Genomic DNA, 17,318 nt, shown 5'->3' on the forward strand with positions numbered 1-17,318 from the left:
AGGGAGGTGTTGGGAGAAACAGTTGTGTTTTCTCCAAGGCTTTCTTGGCCTCTGGCTCCAGCTTGCAGTTTCCGACTGATTAAAAGAAAGTCCTGTTGGGAGGGAGAACAAAGGCCCTGAGCCCTTGGCAGAAACATGTGGCTGTGAGCTGAGCTCCTGGAAGTTTCCCAGTCAGGAGGTGGAGACTGGAGGCAGGAAGATGGGGCTGGGGGTTGGGAGAACCCCTGGGGGGGCAGCACTGAGACCTCCAGGGCTTAAAGTTACGGAACTCTTGAGTTGCAGTTTTTTGTGTTGGTGTGTCTGTGCCCACCCCACCCTCCAACCCCCTCCCGCAAGTCCCACTGTGAAGGGGAGAAGTCAGCTCCCAGCTCCCCAGCTCGCTCATCAGATTACCCGGGTACCTAGTGCTTTGGAAACCAGTTTTCCTATCTGGAGAAAAATCCAGTGGAATGGCTGGGCGGTTCCCAGTTTATAAAACACGATAACAGATTCCCACTTGTTAGGTTGCTTTAAGGGTTAAGGAAGAGAGCTAAGCAGCAGGCGAGCCCTTTTCGAGCCCTTTTCGTCCATGCTTGTCCATGCTTTGGAACTTCAAACTCTTCCTGAAGGAGCCCCAGACAGCCAGCCCTGGTGGTGAAGGGCATGCAGAAGCCGTCACTAAATAGGCGCCGAAGGACAGCACAGCGCCAGATGCTGAGGTTTCCCGGATGTGGCAAGGGATGAGACAGATTCAGCCCTTTCCATTCATGTGGTTCGTGGCTTCCAGGAGGTCCAGATAAAAGAGCGAAGCCCTAATGGTTGAGTCGGGGGAGACTTTCTGGAGGAGGCAATGTGCACCCTCGATGTGCGGAAGAGAGTTTATCTCAATGTTTGCTGGGGGTGGGAGGGGGATAGGGGGATGGGGGGGGAGTGTGCATTTCTGGCAGGAGGAAGAGCCTGAGCGTCTTAGTCATTTTTCAATTGCCATGAAAAAACACTATGACCAAGGCAAATTATAAAAGAAAACATTTAATTTGGGGATCAAGGTTTCAGAGAGTTAAAGAGTCCATGGTTATGGTGTGGAGTATGATGGCAGGCAGGCACGGTGCTGGAGATATAGCTGAGAGCTTCCATTTAATCCACAAGCAGGAGATAGGGGCTGGGGAGGGAAGGGAGAGGGAGCCAGAGAGAGCTAACTGGGAATGGTATGGACTTTTAAAACTTCAAAGCCCACCCCCAGTGACACACCTCCAACAAGGCCACACCTCCTAATCCTTTCCAAACCAGTCCACCAACTGAGGACTAAGTATTCAAATATATGAATCTATGAGGGCCATTCTCACTCAAACCTCCACAACGAGATAACCAGGAACATATAGGGGCTCTCAGCCCTACCCTTGTGCCTGGGGAAGCCACTCCTTGAAGGTCCAGTAACCCAGGCAAAAGGCATAATGGACAGCCATCTTTACAGGTAACACCTTTGGGCAACAGTTCCCAAAAGGCACATGAGATTTTACCAATGCACTTTGTTTTTTAGGTTTGTTTATTTTTAACTTTGATCTGTATAAGAGTTTTGCCTGCATGTATGTGCATCATGTATGTGCAGTACCTGGGACGACCAGAAGAGGGCATCAGATTCTTCCTGATACTGGAGTTCCAGATAGTTGTTAGCTGCCACATGGGTTCTGGGAACTAAACTCACATCCTGGGCAAGAACTCCCAATGCGGGGGCTGGTGAGATGGCTCAGTGGGTAAGAGCACCCGACTGCTCTTCCGAAGGTCCAGAGTTCAAATCCCAGCAACCACATGGTGGCTCACAACCATCCATAACGAGATCTGGCGCCCTCTTCTGGAGTGTCTGGGGACAGCTTCAGTGTACTTACATATGATAAATAAAAAAAAAAAAAAAAAAAAAGAACTCCCAATGCTTTTATCTTCTAAGCCATCTTTTCAGCCCCGAACACCCATCCCAGTGTATTCTATCCTACAAAAGACTTTCCTTTTGTGAAATATCACATTGTAGCAATTTGATTAATAGCTGCTTTGACATAGTGTGTGGGGGTCCAATTTCTTTGAAATGATCTCAGCTATGGCTGTGTAACAAAACAGGGTGGGAGAAAAGGAACTTTTTCAAAATCCTGGGAAGGCATCTGCCCCACTTAGGGCAAGCAGAGGTGCTGTTTCCTAAGCTGGACAGGCCTCACCTCCTTTCACCCCAGGCTGGTCTTGAGTAAGGTGGGGTCAGTGATGGAGCTGGTGGGTGTTACTCCAGCGGTCTGTGTGTTTCCAGGGGGTGTATTCGGGCAATCTCACCCCAAAAGAGGGTAGGGGGAAGCTAGACTTGGTTCTGAAAGTGGCTCAAGATGGTAAATGGCCCAAGCCTCTATTTCCGATGTCAGTCAACTTCACTGGTTAATGCTGTTCTGGGCCGTTAGGCTCACTGAAGTGACCCCCATCCAAGAGCTGACAGCCCTGTGAGGTATGTGATCCAGTATTTTCCATGGGTCTCTTTTTACTTTCAGTCTTCTCACCTACTGGAGTTAAGACAGACTGAGTTTTGCTACATGTGTGAAGTCTTGCCTTTCTTTCCTTTTGACTTGAAAATTCTCTTGGGAGACGCCATCACTAAGAGTCAGTACTGCCTGTAGTCTGACTGAGAGTGGCTGTGGGATACTACTATCCCTTGACAGAATGGATGCACGACACTAGCCATGGACCCTGCTTCACCTAGAGGACCTTGTAGCATGCATGCCACATGCCTCCTCACAGAGGACTCTGTCATTGTCCCCATTGTACAGGAGGACAATAAGGCACACAGAGATTAAGGGTCCCAGGCCGAACATTTCAGTCCTAACAAGGATGTCTGGTGGCCTCATATCTTACCAGTTAACTCTTCATTTTCTTAATTCCAGCATCAGTGAGGGATACGGCTTTCCCCGGGGCTTTTATAGTGGATCTGGGAGCTTTAGAAGCTGAGCTGGGTTGAGGGCCAGTCAACCTTTGCTCTTTCTGCCTGAATCTCTTTAGGGTCCCTATGCAGTTGCTAGGGTCTCAGGAGATCATTTGCTTATTCGGCGTGGTTGCAAAGCACTGGAAGAAAGTACAGAGTGAAATAACGCCCGGCCCCACCCTCCAGGTGTTAAGTTCAAGTGTAATCATTTGTGCTCGGTGCTGGGAATTGTAAGAGAACAAAGAGGCGGTGCGAGACAGGAAACAATTCTTCTGTGAGCCTGCGTGTTGGAGCGAGTCGAGGGTGGTTAGGAGTCCCTGAAGGAAGGGCTGTTGGCAGGAGCGCATTGGTCCAGGACCACCCGGCTGCAACTTCTAAAGGCCAGGTGTGTGAGGACACGTGACAGGTGGCCGGAGTCGTGAAGGAAGCGGGGCGGGGTCGGGGGAGGATGGTTCGAGGGGCAGGGTGGGATGCTACGGAGGGGTCAGCGGTGAGGATGGCACTGGGTGTGCTAGACTTGGCACAGAAGATAGCTGCCTGAGCTGGACCTGCTCCAGGGTGTGTCAAGGGGAAGATAACTCACCTTCCTAGCAGTGTCCTGCTCCTCATCTTTCTCTGCCCCCTCCTGGCTGCTTCTCCATACCTCAGACCCTTGTGCCGTCTGGGACACATGCTGGGCATGCGCATCCCGTTCGGTTGGCTTTATTGTCCGGATAGGCAGTTTTGGCTTCTTTAATCCCGGTCCCAACTCCCTGCAGGGTCCCCTCATTCTGCTGTAGCTTTAGAGAAGGTAGTGACTGAGGCCATGGGCAGGATCCTTGCAAGGTGTGAGCTATGGAGGCTCCAGGCAGCAGGCCAGGATTCCACCCATTATGGAACACCAGGGCCACTCTCTGAGGGTCTGAGCTTGTTCAGCACCTTGGGGGCGGGGTCAGTGGGAGGCTAGCCTCACTATTGGTCCTTCCTCAACCCCCACCTACTCTGTCGAACAAGAGGACATTTAACGTCCGGAGTTTTGGAAGGACAGTCTGAGAAGAAATATGTTTTTGGTAGGATGGCTCTTGGGGCAGCGCCCTTGCTTTCCCTGTGAATCTAGCAGCCTAAGGCCCACGCATGGTCAGGCAGAGGTGGGGAGGGGCAAGTCCGACAGTAGGGGAAACTGAGACCCAGGCCTACTCCAGTGGGAAAATCTACTTAACACACTGAGAAACCTTGGACATTAAATAGATCTTGGTGGCCCCCAGGCTAACACTCGGAAAGCCTCTACCTGAAGAGTGGTACCGAACCCCTCTAATCCCAAGCCCGGTGTCTATACTGCCATGGGAGGACCTAGTGACCTTGGTGTTACACATCTGGATGGGGTCTGCTGTTTCTCTCTGGAAGCCATGAATGAGGGCGTGTGCAGGAACGCATGTTTCCCTGGTGTCCCGTAATGGGTGGGACCCTGGGCCTGTTCCCTGGAGCCTGCATAGCTCACACACTGCATGTATTGTGCTGTTCGTACCTGTCAGTTTTATGACTTTTACTACTTACTTATGGGCGTATGCTGATGTCCATGTGTGGAGGCCAGAGGTTAACCTCCAGGGTTGTTCCTTAGGGAGCTGTCGGCCATGCTTTTTAATATAATTAGTGTGTGTGTGCGTGTGTCTGTCTGTCCTGTATATATGCCTTCAGAGGCCAAAAGAGGGTGTGGGATCCCCTGGATCCGGAGTTACCTGGGTGCTGGGAACCGAACTCAGGTCCCCTGGAAGAGCAGCAAGTGCTCTTCACTGCTGGGTCATCTCTGCAGCCCTGCTTTGCTTTTGAGATGAGGCCTTTCACTGGGACCTGAGGTTCACCAACATTAGGCTAGGCTGGCTAGCAAGTTCCAGTAATCCTTCTGCCTCTGCCTCCCCAGTACCGGGATTAAAATGCATGGGTACTGTATTCAGCCTTCTATGTGGGTTCTGGGCCTCCAGCTCAGGTCCGTCCACTTTCATGGAAAGCACTTCACTGGCTAAGCTGCCTCCCAGACCCTTGGAAGGGTGAACTCACCTGGAAGAAAGTTACCCTGGGGGGGCTGGAGAGATGGCTCAGTGGTTAAAAGCACTGACTGCTCTTCCAAAGGTCCTGAGTTCAAATCCCAGCAACCACATGGTGGCTCACAACCACCCCTAATGAGATCTGACGCCCTCTTCTGGGGTGTCTGAAGACAGCTACAGTGTACTTACATATAATAAATACATAAATCTTAAAAAAAAATTTACCCTGATGCCATCTGCCCGACTGCCACAGTAGTTCTATGGGTCAGTGGCATTCTCTGAAAGAGGGATCTGGGCCAGGTGGTGGGTAGGTGCTGAGGAATACGCAGTTCCTATAGAACAACTGTGGATTCTGTTTCATCCTCTAGTCCTGTCCCCGGGGTTACCTCCTTCACCTCCCCATTTCTGCACATCTGATTGTGGAACAGAGATCCCGAGGTTTGGAGAGATATGGCAGCTTGTTTGAGGCTGAGCAGTGTTACCTTCTGTTTGGTGACATCTCTATATGCTGCACTAGCTGTCCCCATCTCCTGGACAGTTACAGACTGTTGTATGTCACCTGGGTGTTGGAATCACCAAATGCTCTTAGTGCCTGAGCCATCTCTCCAGCCCCATAGCAGATCGCTCTTTTTTGCTTATTTGTTTGTTTGAGACTGGGCTTTTCTGTGTAGCCCTGGCTGTCCCAGGACTCTCTCAGTCTCTCTGTAGACCAGGCTGGCCTCAAATTCACAGAGACCCACCTGCCTCTGCCTCCCCAGTGCTGGGACTAAAGGTGAGCACCACTGCCCCTGACACAGGGTGCATATCAGATATTTACATTATGATTCGTAACAGTAGCAAATTACAGTTACGAAGTAGCAACTTAGTAATTTTATGGTTGGGAGACACCACAGCCTGTGGAACAAATGAAGGGTCGCAGCTTTAGGCAGGTTGCCTGCCTGTGGAGTCTTTGACTGAAGGGCAGCCATATTGGGCATGAGAGTTTATTCTTGGTTTATGCTCTTAATTGCTTGAGGATCCTGTCAACACCTAGTCAGATGACAGAGTTAGAAGTTAAAAGTAGTTAGGTGGTGGTTTCTATAGGCAAGCAACCAGGACTGAAGTGAGAGAAGGTTCTGGATTGGCTGAAGGGGCCCTGCTCAGTGAAGGGACCTGGAAGCTCTCGGGGTGTGGGTCAGTTAATTGACAGACTTGGAAGCTGCCGCTATAGGCTGGCGGCACAGGAGCAGCAGTGATGGCCTGGAAGCAGAATAGAAAGACGGAGCTTGCAGGGACACAGGAAGTAGAGGAGCCCCTCACTCTGGAGTCTGATTGAAGCCACTTGTCAGCTGAGAAGCAGGAATCCCGGCCAATATGCGGTTCATTTACAGATACTTTGTATCAGCGGGTTCTCAACCTGGGGGTTGCAACCCCTTTGGGAGTAGCAACTTAGTAATTTTATGGTGGGGGGGGGGGTCACCACAACCTGAGGAACTATTGAAGGGTCTCAGCATTAGGGAGGTTGAGAACCACTGCTCTATATTAAAGTGAGTGGACCAGGCTTAAGGCCCCTGGGCAGTATGGTGTGGAGTAAGGCCTCATTCCTTCCCCCAGGTTGGGCTTGGGACTTTTAAGCACAGTGAGTGTGTTTATGGTATAGCTCTCCTACATACCCGTGGGCTAGAGTTTTCTATTTAATATAACAATTGTGATCCTGTCAGATAGCCTGCGGGTAATCATTTAAGTTTCATAGTAAGCCTTTGGAGAGAGTAACTTCAAAACCTTAAAAAAAAAAAAAAAGATGTATCTGACTTTCAGAAATCAATGCTCTCCCTCTCTCCCTTGGGGCGTCCACACCCACACTTGGGTTTGTTTTCTGTTCCAAGACTCTCCTTAGAGAAGGCCAAACCCAAGTGCTTGGTGTCTTATCTTTCTATCTGAGCACCTTTCCTCTTAATCCTCCTATTTAAGCCGGTTTTTGTTGTTTTTGTTGTTGTTTTAAATACTCTTATTAAACCTCAACTCTGGCCAGTCTTGAAATTTTTTTCCCCATGGCATCAAAGCCACGATCAACCCAGGTTTGGTTTGTGTTCAGGTCTCTAAATGCTGCAGGCACCGGTGGGGAGGTGTGCCTTCTCTCTCTGTCCCCACCAAATGCTGACATTGTGATATGCTCCGAGTCACTCTTCTCAGTGCTGCAGGTGTGTGTGCTGGTTGGGGTGGTCAACCTTCACCTTTCTGAAGGTGTCACCAGTGGGCCTGTGACCGACCAGCTGTGGTATGGAACTCTCCGCACCTGTGAAATGTGGACTGGGTGGGGACTTTGCTCTGTAACTCATTAGTAGACACTGAGAGGTTGCTCTGGGTGCAATGGGAGTGAGCCACAGGGTGAAGGAAGGATCGTACCTCTGTGGGCTTCTTCAGGAAGTCTGCAAATTTTGTGTCCAGATGGTAGGACCCAGGATGTCAGTGTTCAAGGTGACTTGATCATTCCCCATCCCTAGCTGAGTCTGTGGGAGCTGCACCTGCATAAGGAGGAGGTCTTAGGTCATAGTTGAGGCCCCCTCCTCACTGCCCTGTTCTAAGTGAGGGTGCCATGAACCCACCCACTTGGACTACTCTATGGCTAGAAAGAAAAGTTTATTTGGGAAAGCAAGTTCCCGGCTGTCTCACTAGGATAGAGCGAGCAGCGGCTTGCTGGGAAGGCAAATGAATTTTACATGCTAGTCAGCCAGGTTGTGGCTGTTTAGATTAACCAGGAACTTGATGCCCGTGCCCAGTGTAGTTGGCCTTTGGGGCTGATAAAGGAAGTAGTATTTTTTTTTTTCCAGTAAAGAGAAAACTGCTTACAAGATTCCCGAGGAATGCCGAGTGTGGGCTTCTGTTTACCCAGTAATAATCCTCTTGTTTACCCAGTCAGAGTCCTTCTGTTTAGGACCTTGCCACCAGCACCGCCATTTTGGAGCCCTGCTTTGGATCTTAACACCTCCCGCATGGCTACCTTAGAGACACTTGGGGGAAGACACTCCCCAGGGAGGTTTTTCAAAATAAGTTATTTGAATTATTTCTCTTTGTTACCACACAGTTTAACTGTTCCAATTTGGAATCTCACAGCTCACCATGCGAGTCATGTCATTGTCTACACAGCTGCTCTTTAAGAACACTCTGAAGTGCAGTTGACTAAATTCATCTCTTCACAGTAGTCAGACCAGCACTGGCGGAAAAAGACCAACAAGTTTACGGGCAAAATGTTCAGTTCCTTTCCTAATGACAGAGAAGGTGGAAGGACTCACAAAAATGATTCTGATTTATTTTATTTTGGGGCCGGCAGGACCTCACTATGGGGTCTGAGCTAGAAGTCTGGTTACCACAGCTTCCCAAGCTGGGGTTTATAGGAAGAGACCACTGTCATACACCTAAACACTGTGTTAAAAATAAATAAATAAAACAAAATAAAACAAAACATTCTCACTATGTAACCCTGGCTGGCCTGGAACTCGTAGAGATCCACCTGCCTCTACTTCCTGAATACTGGGATTAAAGGTGTGTGCCACCACCAGACCTGTTGAAAACACTAAGTTTTTAAAAGATTTATTTGTACTGAGGTGTATGACTCTTTGGTCTGTATTTATGTAGGTGTATCACATGCATGTAGTGCCCAAAGAGGCCACTGGAGGCATTGTGTCATAGGGTTTACTGCTGTGAACAGACACCATGACCATGGCAAGTCTTACAAGTTCAGAGGTTCAGTCCATTATCAGTAAGGCACGCGTATGGTGGCATCCAGGCAGGCATGGTGCAGGCAGAACTAAGAGTTCTCCATCTTCATCTGAAGGCTGCTAGTAGAACACTGACTTCCAGGCAGCTAGTGGTCGGGTCTTATAGCCCACACCCACAGTAACAACACACCCACTCCATAAAGGCAACACCTCTTAATAGAGCCACTCCCTTGGCCAAGCAAATACAAACTATCACATATCAGATCCCTTTGATCTAGAGTTAGAGACAGGTGTGAGCTGCCGTGTGGGTGCTGGGAACCAAACCTAGGTGCTCTGCGAGTCTTGCCCTTTGCTGTGCTCAACTCCAGCCTAGGAACCTTCCTTCTGGTCACTTCCTCTACTCCCTGAGAAGAACCAGGAAGAAGCCCTCATTTGAAAGGCAGAGCATTCTGCCCCAAACAGCCTCTGTGGTTTAGGGGTGGCCATGCCCAGCAGTTCCTCGTTCTTTGGAATAAATGCTTCTTGAGCCTAGGTCGGGATGCTGGTCGGGATGTGGACATCAAGGGGGCTGGGGGTGGGGTGCTTCTTTGTCCATGACGTAAGTCCAGTGCCAGGGAGCAGGAGGGTGCAGGGCCTCAGTGTCTGCCGAGTCCTGGGCAGAGCTGGCCATGTGCTGCTTTAGGTTGGTGAAGCATAGCCTTGGTGTGGATGGGAGACACAGCATTGTTTCTGTTAGTGATGAGTTGACTCGATTCAGCTTCAGTTCCTAGCTCTGTTTGAGGTCTGAAGTCCTTCCTTGCTATGACCCTTTGGTGGCTGAGCCCTTCAGGTATCTGAAAGAGACTGATGACTATGGAAACAGTTGGGGAACTGTTGTTGGGGACAGAAATAGGGAAAACCCTGACGGACTTCTGATAACGGCAGGGTGGTGGCCCCAGAAGCAGGTGTGCCCATGCCTCCTTCCTCCACTGCCCTTGTGCACATCCCCAGCTGCTGTAAGCCCTTCTAGACTGGCATGGGTCCTCCTGGACTCCTTTCCTGTTGGGCTGGAGCTCCCAGAACATCCTTAGACAGACAACTCCACCTTGATGAAGGAGCCTGTGAGCTTGGGCCAGCACGTGCAGCTCCAGCTGTTGACACAGACCCCTGTTTGGCAATCCCTGTGGCCTCGCTATTTAGCTACAGTGCTGGGCTTATAGAGTGATGTTCAGGCATTGGTCTGCTCTGTGCACCTAGCGGGACTCTGAAAAATGTTGCTGTCCCCAGCCTGGCTCCTCTCCTTCCCAGGCTGTAGCCTAAGCAAGTGATTATCACGTAGAATAAGATTTCTAAATCCTCACGTTGTGCTCAAATGTTCTGCTGGGTCTGGGTATTCCTTCCTGAGAGAGAAAGGTTAGAACTAATGCATTCCTGGCAGGGTGAAGCTCAGAGCTTGAGGGGACAGGATCTGGGGACTGAGTGGGACCTTGGGCTTGTTTATTGCTAAAAGGCTACCCCTCTGGCCATTGTCCAGCCTGGCTGTGGTCCCTGCCTGGTCTCTTAAGGGGGCATGCAGGCACTGTCCACTGACTTATGAGACATCTCAAGCCCAAGGATGGTGAGCTGATCCCTTGAAGCCTCAGGGGAGGCACTGACAGCTTTCAGACAGCTCTGCTCTGCAGGTATCAGGCCTGGGACACTCTGCTCAGGAACGGTGGAGCCACATTCCAGGGACATTCCAAGTTTCCAGACTGCCTGAAAGTTTTAACATCTGATTGTCCCGCTGAGCGCACATGGTTCAGGGTGTCCAAGGTCCTCTAACAGGATTCCTTTTAAAACACACTAGATGGCCCCCCGTGCAGCTCAGGACTCAGTTCCCACCCACCCACTTAGAGTGCAGCCTTGCTAATAGAATTCTGCACACAGAACTGGCAGAGCCTCCCCTCTCTCAGGTGACAGCAGGCATCCCTCCCGCCCTCTAACAAGGGGCAAAACCACTGTTTAGAACTTCATCAACCTGTTCCACCCTCTCAGAGACTGCAGAGGTTAAAATGAGCTCTGTTTGAATACAAATGGGCTAGAGGGCTGAAGTGGCCATGCCAGGGTCACAATGGGAAAGAAGGTTCCAACACTAGAGCCAGAGTTTTAATGGCTCCAAAGCTGTGCCCTTCTCCCCAGTCTTGCTTTTGGGTTTTTTGTCTGTGTGTTTGTTTGTTTTCCTGGGGAGCGGTTTGCTATGTATTCCAGAACAGTCTTGAACCCAGACTTGCAGAAACTCTCCTGCCTCAGCCTCCTAGCTCATCATTTCAACTCTTTGCTTCCATGACAGGTTTGGCTAAAGTATAAGGGGACAAGGGACAGACTCAGTGTCAGGATCTCTGCTTGGAAGAGTGTGTCAGATAAATGGAACATCAGGAGCAGAGAGATGAGCCCAGAGTGAAGGGTTCTAAGATGGGAGCCCAGGGCCCTAAGACTGCCGGGAGGCGACAGACAGTGTGAGGGAGAGACTGGGTCTGGAGAAGAGCTTAAGGAGTCTAATCACATCTGGTGAAGTTGTATGAGTTTGTGTGTGTGTCAGATGTGTTTTGGGGGGGTTGGGGCTACATGGAGAAACTATGGGGACACACTACACCACTTACCTAGGGATTAAACCACTCTTTGGAACAGTCGGGACCATGTTTTGTGTGAATGCTTCTATGCTTGCTTCTTTGTTTTTAGATTTGTGTGTGTGTGTGTGTGTGTGTGTGTATGACTGTGGACATGTGCATACCTTGGCATGCTTGTGGCAATCAGAAGACAGCCTTGAGTGGCAGTGGGAGTGCATCCTTGGGTCAGTTTTCATCTTCTACCTTGTTGACCAAGTGAGTGGGTAGGGCTGGCATCGGCACGTGGCCCTCACTCCGATGCCCTCGCTCTGTGAACTCTGTAATCACCAGATGGAATCATGGGGGGACCATGGAGAGAGGACAGCAAAATGGGAGTTGGCTGAATAGCTGGCTCATAACAGATTGTTAGGCCCTGCTGTGGGACAAACTGTCACGTTCTCACCCATCCCAAGAACACCCTTAGGGGAGCCTGGAAATTGTAAGAAAGGGATGAATGGACACATCTTTCCCATAGAACACAGCTCAGTGTTCTCCAGACATCCTCAGGGAAAGGGGAAAGCCCCACATAGTCATGGGGAAGGGTGGTTCAGAGCGAAGGCCCCCTCTTCCTGGCCAAGTGGAATGGTTCAGCTCAGCTGTGCTCTGACCTCACTCTGCTGAATGTTTCTGGAAGTTCCTCGTCTTCCCTTTCTGAGATGTGGTTTACTAAGCCCCAGTCTCTCTCTAGAGTAATCCTTATTCTGGGACCACTGGCTAGAGCCAGCCCTGGAAGAGAAATGAGCTAGAAGCACCCGCGGCTACTGGTGCTGAACGCTGCTGCTAAGCTGAAGGGATGTTAGAAGGCTGATAGTGAGAAAGCATGGGGTGTGTGTGTGTGTGTGTGTGTGTGTATTTATATATGTGTATATGTATGTGCATTTGTGTGTATGCATGTTTGTATATGTGTGTATATGTTTATATATGTGTGTATATGTATGTGCATTTGTGTATGCTTGTGTGTATATGTGTATGTATATGTGTGTGTGTATATGTATAGGTGGTTGTGTGAGCCACCGGATAAGGGTGTTGGGAACTGAACTCAAGTCCTCTGCAAGAGCCTCATGGGCTCTTAACCTCTGAGCCATCTCTCAAGCTCCCATGGTGTCTCTAGAAGCTGAGTTTTGTATAGTGGTGACAAGCAGTGGCCGTCTACAACCAACACTCCCAGCGATGTTTCCTGTCCTGTAAGACCCTTGGGCTGAGAGCAAACCTTTGGGGTTTCATGGGGATCTTCTACCTGCCAATAGCAGAGGGGATGCAGCCTAGTGAGGCCAAAGACCTGGGCTGAGATGAGGGCTTCAGTTTCTGGCTGCATCCTTTGCTGAGGGCTTGTGTTTGCTGCTTGGTAGGACAGCTGTGACTTCCGAGCCCGGCATTGTGCCAGGCTAGCACTGACCTCACCTCTTTGGTCGCTGTTTCTACAAAAGACTGTTATGCCTAAGGGCGGGACTATCAGCAGCCTTAGTTTTCCCTGGCTGTATGCTGAGGGTGGAAACCCCTTAATAGCTTGTTACAAACACCAAATCGAAACCTGGATGTGGTGGGTTTACCACTGTTGGAGACTTTTCTTCCTGCCTTCCCCTCTGGAGGAGTCAGACCATGATCATCCCGTGAGTGCTAGGTTGATGGTGCCCCTACCATGCATCTGTCTTCAGAACTCTCCTTTGTTGTCTGGACCAGGAACCCTGGGGCTTGGTCTGTATGCTCAAGTCTCTGCACTGAGCTTGCTGCGTTCAGAACTGGCCCAGGCCTTTGTGGAAGGAATAGGGTAGACGGTTCCAGCTGAGAGTGGTAAGCATGCTCATTACAGGTTACAAAGTGATTTAAGAGTGTTCTGTGAGTACTCCCTGCTCTTCCAGACTTGGCCTGGTGTTGTAGTTGGGGCTGTAAGAAGCAGGCATGGCTGCGGGTGGAGGGATACCCAGCGGGGTCACCCATCAGCACGTTCTCTTCCCTACACAGTGAATGCAGACATCTCCATGGAGGCTTGCTGCACAGATGGAAATCAGATGGCTAACCAGCACAGGGACTGCTCACTGCCGTATACCTCAGAACCCAAGGAGTGCAGGTATGTGTGCTGTTACCACTGTCCAACATCACATGCCCTTCTGCAAGCGGGAGAAAGGACAGTGTGCGCCAGATGTCCGAGATGGGACCTTCCTCCCTCTACTTCTAAGCCCTGCGCCCAGAGCTTGGCTCATGGCCCTGGGCTGCCCAGTGCTCTCACCGGGGCATCTGTTGCCTTCCCCAGCCTGAAAAGTAAAACCATCCAGATGTGCAGTCAGGTCTGCCACAGCTTTCTAACTCTGGGCAAGTCATTTCCCCGGGTAAAAGGAAGGTTTGTTGTACGTAGAGCGTCAGATGAGACCTCGTGACTTGAAGGAACCTGCCCGCAGATCCCCAAGAACACAAACAATTCATTCAATACGCAGCTTCAGCATATCTTGTACTCTCTCTCTCTCTCTCTCTCTCTAGATGAAACCAGGTTACCAGGTTACTCACAAAGTTTGGGGAATGTAAAACCTTAGAGTAGATTATGATAATAGAGTATGACGGTTATCATAAAGAAATTATCAGATTTTTCCACAGTCACATGTGGAGTGTGGGAGTTGCATCCAGGGAGGGAGCAGCCAACGCGGATGCTCAGGGGCAGGCTGTGCAGGTTCTTGGGGCAGCAGCAAGGCATCCAGAGAGGGTCCAAACAGAGATGACCAGCAGGCAGAAAGACACAGAGCTGAAGGGAGGTGGGGGTAGGGGTGCTCTCCATTGTTCCTAGTAGTGTGGCTATTAAAGCAGGAGCAGGGTAAGAATCTGATGGAGGTTTTAGGCATTAATTGCGTGCCAGCACATCTGTCCAGACTTGTCTTTAAAAGGGCAGTTGACATGAGGGAGATTAACAGGCCATTTGGAAGACTCTAGGAGATATGTAGGTGGCTTGGAACTGGGCAGTAGCCTGGGATAGAGGGAAGGGTCTGGCTGGGGAGGTAAGCGGAGGCAGAGAGACAAGTTGTCAGTCCTGGGAGTAGGGTGGGATCCAGAGGGGTGTCGGCAATGGCTTAGGGGTTCAGTTTGTCTAGCTGGGTAGATGAGTGAGGGATGCCGTTGGGAGAAGGCTGAGGAGGGGTGGGGGTGGGGGTGGGGTAGAATCAGGCTAGGTAATCCTTAAACACCCAGAAACCCAAATGGGCTGTTGGTCCTGCTAGGAGTGTAGAGAGGCCAGCTAGAGAGAGAATCTCAGTGCTGCTCAGAGCAGACCTGGGGTACGAGGGGGCCAACCCCAGCACCCTGGGGTCCCGTTCTAGGTACCCAGCGAATCCTCTCCCCAAAGCCTCATGAGGGCAGCAGCGCCCCACCCCTCACCAGGTTCAGACAGCGCTCAGAGGAAGAGGGTTTGGGACAGGTAAGATTGGGTGACCCTAGACTGGTTGAAGCAGTGGTGCATTAGGCCGTCTACTCAGTCTCCTTTAGTGAAATACCTCTTGCCTGCACGTCCAATGAAGCAGGTGTGAAATTCATGTCACTGTGTAGTCACACCCATCCCGGATCTGGAGAGACATGGGAAGCCGGGTTCACACATCTAAGCCCTGGGTAGAGGAAAGGCTAGCTGGGCCTCTGTCCTTAGGCATAGGCAAAGGACATAGCGTGGGGAGGCAGGGAAGCCTGTCTTTGTTCTGTCTGTACTCCTGCAAACAGTACGGGTTAGGTTCCTTCCTGTTTCTGCCCTTGCTGACTCTGCCTTTAGGTCACTTAGGTCTGGATGAGAGCCATGTTTGACATCCTTCCGTCTCTGTTGTCTGCCGGGCTGGCTTTCTGGCCTCTGAGATGTCACAAAATGTGTTTGAGTCTGAGGCATAGACTCTGGCAGGCTCAGGTCCTGTTTACTGAAGAGCTTTTCGTAGCCAGTCCTGTGGGTGGCAGGAGGCTGGCATCATGGTTGCTACTGTCTTCCAGTCTAGTCCTTTCACAAACGGTGTCAAAAGACTCTCTGAAACTTCCCCTCTGAAGGCTGAAGAGAATGAGCTAGGTGGAAGGAGGGGAGGACGGGGCCTGCAGCCCGCTTTGTTCCTTCATAGGTGAGGATGTTCTGTAACTAGTCTTGGCAAAAGGCCGAGTTGGGGGTCTCCTGGCTCCCACCCCGGACACCATTCTGCATTTGCTCTCTCTAACCAAACACCTGCTAAGTCCTACTGTGCGTCTCTCTCCTTGTGGGGGGCTGGGATGTGGGGGATACTCCATAGGACATCACTCCTCTCCTTGAGCCTTTATTCTGAGCTCAGCTTCACCAAGGAGTCCTGTTCTGCCCACAGGATGGTCCAGGAGCAATGCTGTCACAACCAACTGGAAGAGCTGCACTGTGCTACGGGCATCAACCTGGCCAGCGAGCCAGACGGCTGCGCCTCGCTCCACAGCTACAACAGTAGCCTTGAGACCATCTTCATAAAGGTGAGTAAGGCCACCAAGGCCATCATTCTCCCTGTGACCACTCAGGTACCCTTCCCCTCTCATTCAGACAGTATGCCTTACCAGCCAGACTTCCAGATAAGACTGGGTAAGATGAGGACAAGCCAGCTCCACCCTGGGGAAACAGGAAGAGCCTGAGTCTGTCTTCAGGCAGAAGGCAGAGCAGGGGTTCTCTGGACCCATCAAAATCCTCTCAGTTCAGGGCAGGCATTTCCCTATTGCCCAAGAGCCCTGTACTGGCTATTTTTGTGTCAACTTGACACAGCTGGAGTTATCACAGAGAAAGGAGCTTCAGTTGAGAAAATGCCTCCATGAGATCCAACTGTAAGGCATTTTCTCAATTAGTGATCAAGGGGGAGAGGCCCCTTGTGGGTGGGACCATCTCTGGGCTGGCAGTCTTGGGTTCTATAAGAGAGTAGGCTGAGCAAGCCAGGGGAGGCAAGCCAGTAAAGAACATCCCTCCATGGCTTCTGCATCAGCTCCTGCTTTCTGACCTGCTTGAGTTCCAGTCCTGACTTCCTTTGGTGATGAACAGCAGTATGGAAGTGTAAGCCGAATAAACCCTTTCCTCCCCAACTTGCTTCTTGGTCATGATGTTTGTGCAGGAATAGAAACCCTGACTAAGACAAGCCCCATGCTTCTCCGCTCCTCAGGTTAACTGAGGCTCTGAGCTCACACCAGACCCACACTACGGCCTCTAATAACATGGGATTCTGTAACCACACACTACAGGAAGACATTGGAGTCCGGAGGGGCCCACGCTCCAGTGGCCTCTCTTTGTCGAGGACTCAGAGGGGATTCTCCATAGAACATAATCAGAATAAGTAGTGGGATTTCTTTTCCCGACTGTTCCTGGGGCCCCAGGGCCTGGTCAGGTTGCAGGGCTTGTGTTAGCTATGGAAGGCTTGTGTGTGTGTGTGCATGGGAGCTGACTATGGCACCTCTAGGCTTGAACACAAATAGACCAATGGTCAGGCCCTACCTGCCCAGGAAGAAAGCCAGTTGTCCCCCTGAGTGATTTCCAGAGGCATTGATGACAGTTGCTTCTGGGGCAACACCCATCTCCCTCCCTCAGGAGGGTGGTAATGGAGCCAAGGAGTGAAAATCTGATTAGAGTCTGGATTCTGAGAGGGTGGGTAGGCACACGGACAGAGGCTGCTCATGGGTCCAGACTCTGCCTCAACAACCGTGGCCTACCACAGCCATCAGGCCTTTATGAGGGGTTGGGGAAGGCACTGACATGGGGAGTGTCTTAGTCAGGGTTTCTATTCCTGCACAAACACCAAGACCAAGAAACAAGTCGGGAAAGAAAGGGTTTATTCAGCTTACACTTCCACATTGGTGTTCATCACCAAAGGAAGCCAGGAGTGGAACTCAAGCAGGTCAGGAAGCAGAAGCTGATGCAGAGGCCATGGAGGGATGTGACTTACTGGCTTGCTTCCCCTGGCTTGCTCAGCTTGCTTTCTTATAGAACCCAGGACTACCAGCCCAGGGATGGCACCACCCACAAGGGGCCCTCCCACCTTGATCACTTTTGAGAAAATGCCCCACAGCTGGATCTCATGGAGGCGTTTCCTCAAGGGAG

The 17,318-nt window shown here is 50.8% G+C and overlaps 1 protein-coding gene and 1 long non-coding RNA gene across 3 annotated transcripts in view; one reads left to right on the forward strand and one right to left on the reverse strand.

Moving 5' to 3' along the window:
* Fbln1 (fibulin 1) overlaps window positions 1-17,318 on the forward strand; it is a 79,881-nt gene that overhangs the window by 2,054 nt on the left and 60,509 nt on the right. For both annotated transcript variants that reach the window (XM_021183252.1, XM_021183251.2), the window contains exons 2-3: window positions 13,235-13,340; window positions 15,580-15,715. In XM_021183252.1, the coding sequence (XP_021038911.1) occupies window positions 13,235-13,340; window positions 15,580-15,715 (242 nt within the window). The remainder of the gene's footprint in view (window positions 1-13,234; window positions 13,341-15,579; window positions 15,716-17,318) is intronic.
* On the reverse strand, window positions 1,021-7,925 carry LOC110310363. The gene is made up of 4 exons (XR_002379833.2): window positions 7,780-7,925; window positions 7,336-7,454; window positions 2,863-3,069; window positions 1,021-1,138 (listed from the first exon to the last, which is right to left on the reverse strand). It is a non-coding gene; the product is annotated as an uncharacterized LOC110310363 (long non-coding RNA).

The sequence above is a fragment of the Mus caroli genome, chromosome 15, assembly GCF_900094665.2.
Source record: "Mus caroli chromosome 15, CAROLI_EIJ_v1.1, whole genome shotgun sequence".
NCBI lineage: Eukaryota > Metazoa > Chordata > Mammalia > Rodentia > Muridae > Mus > Mus caroli.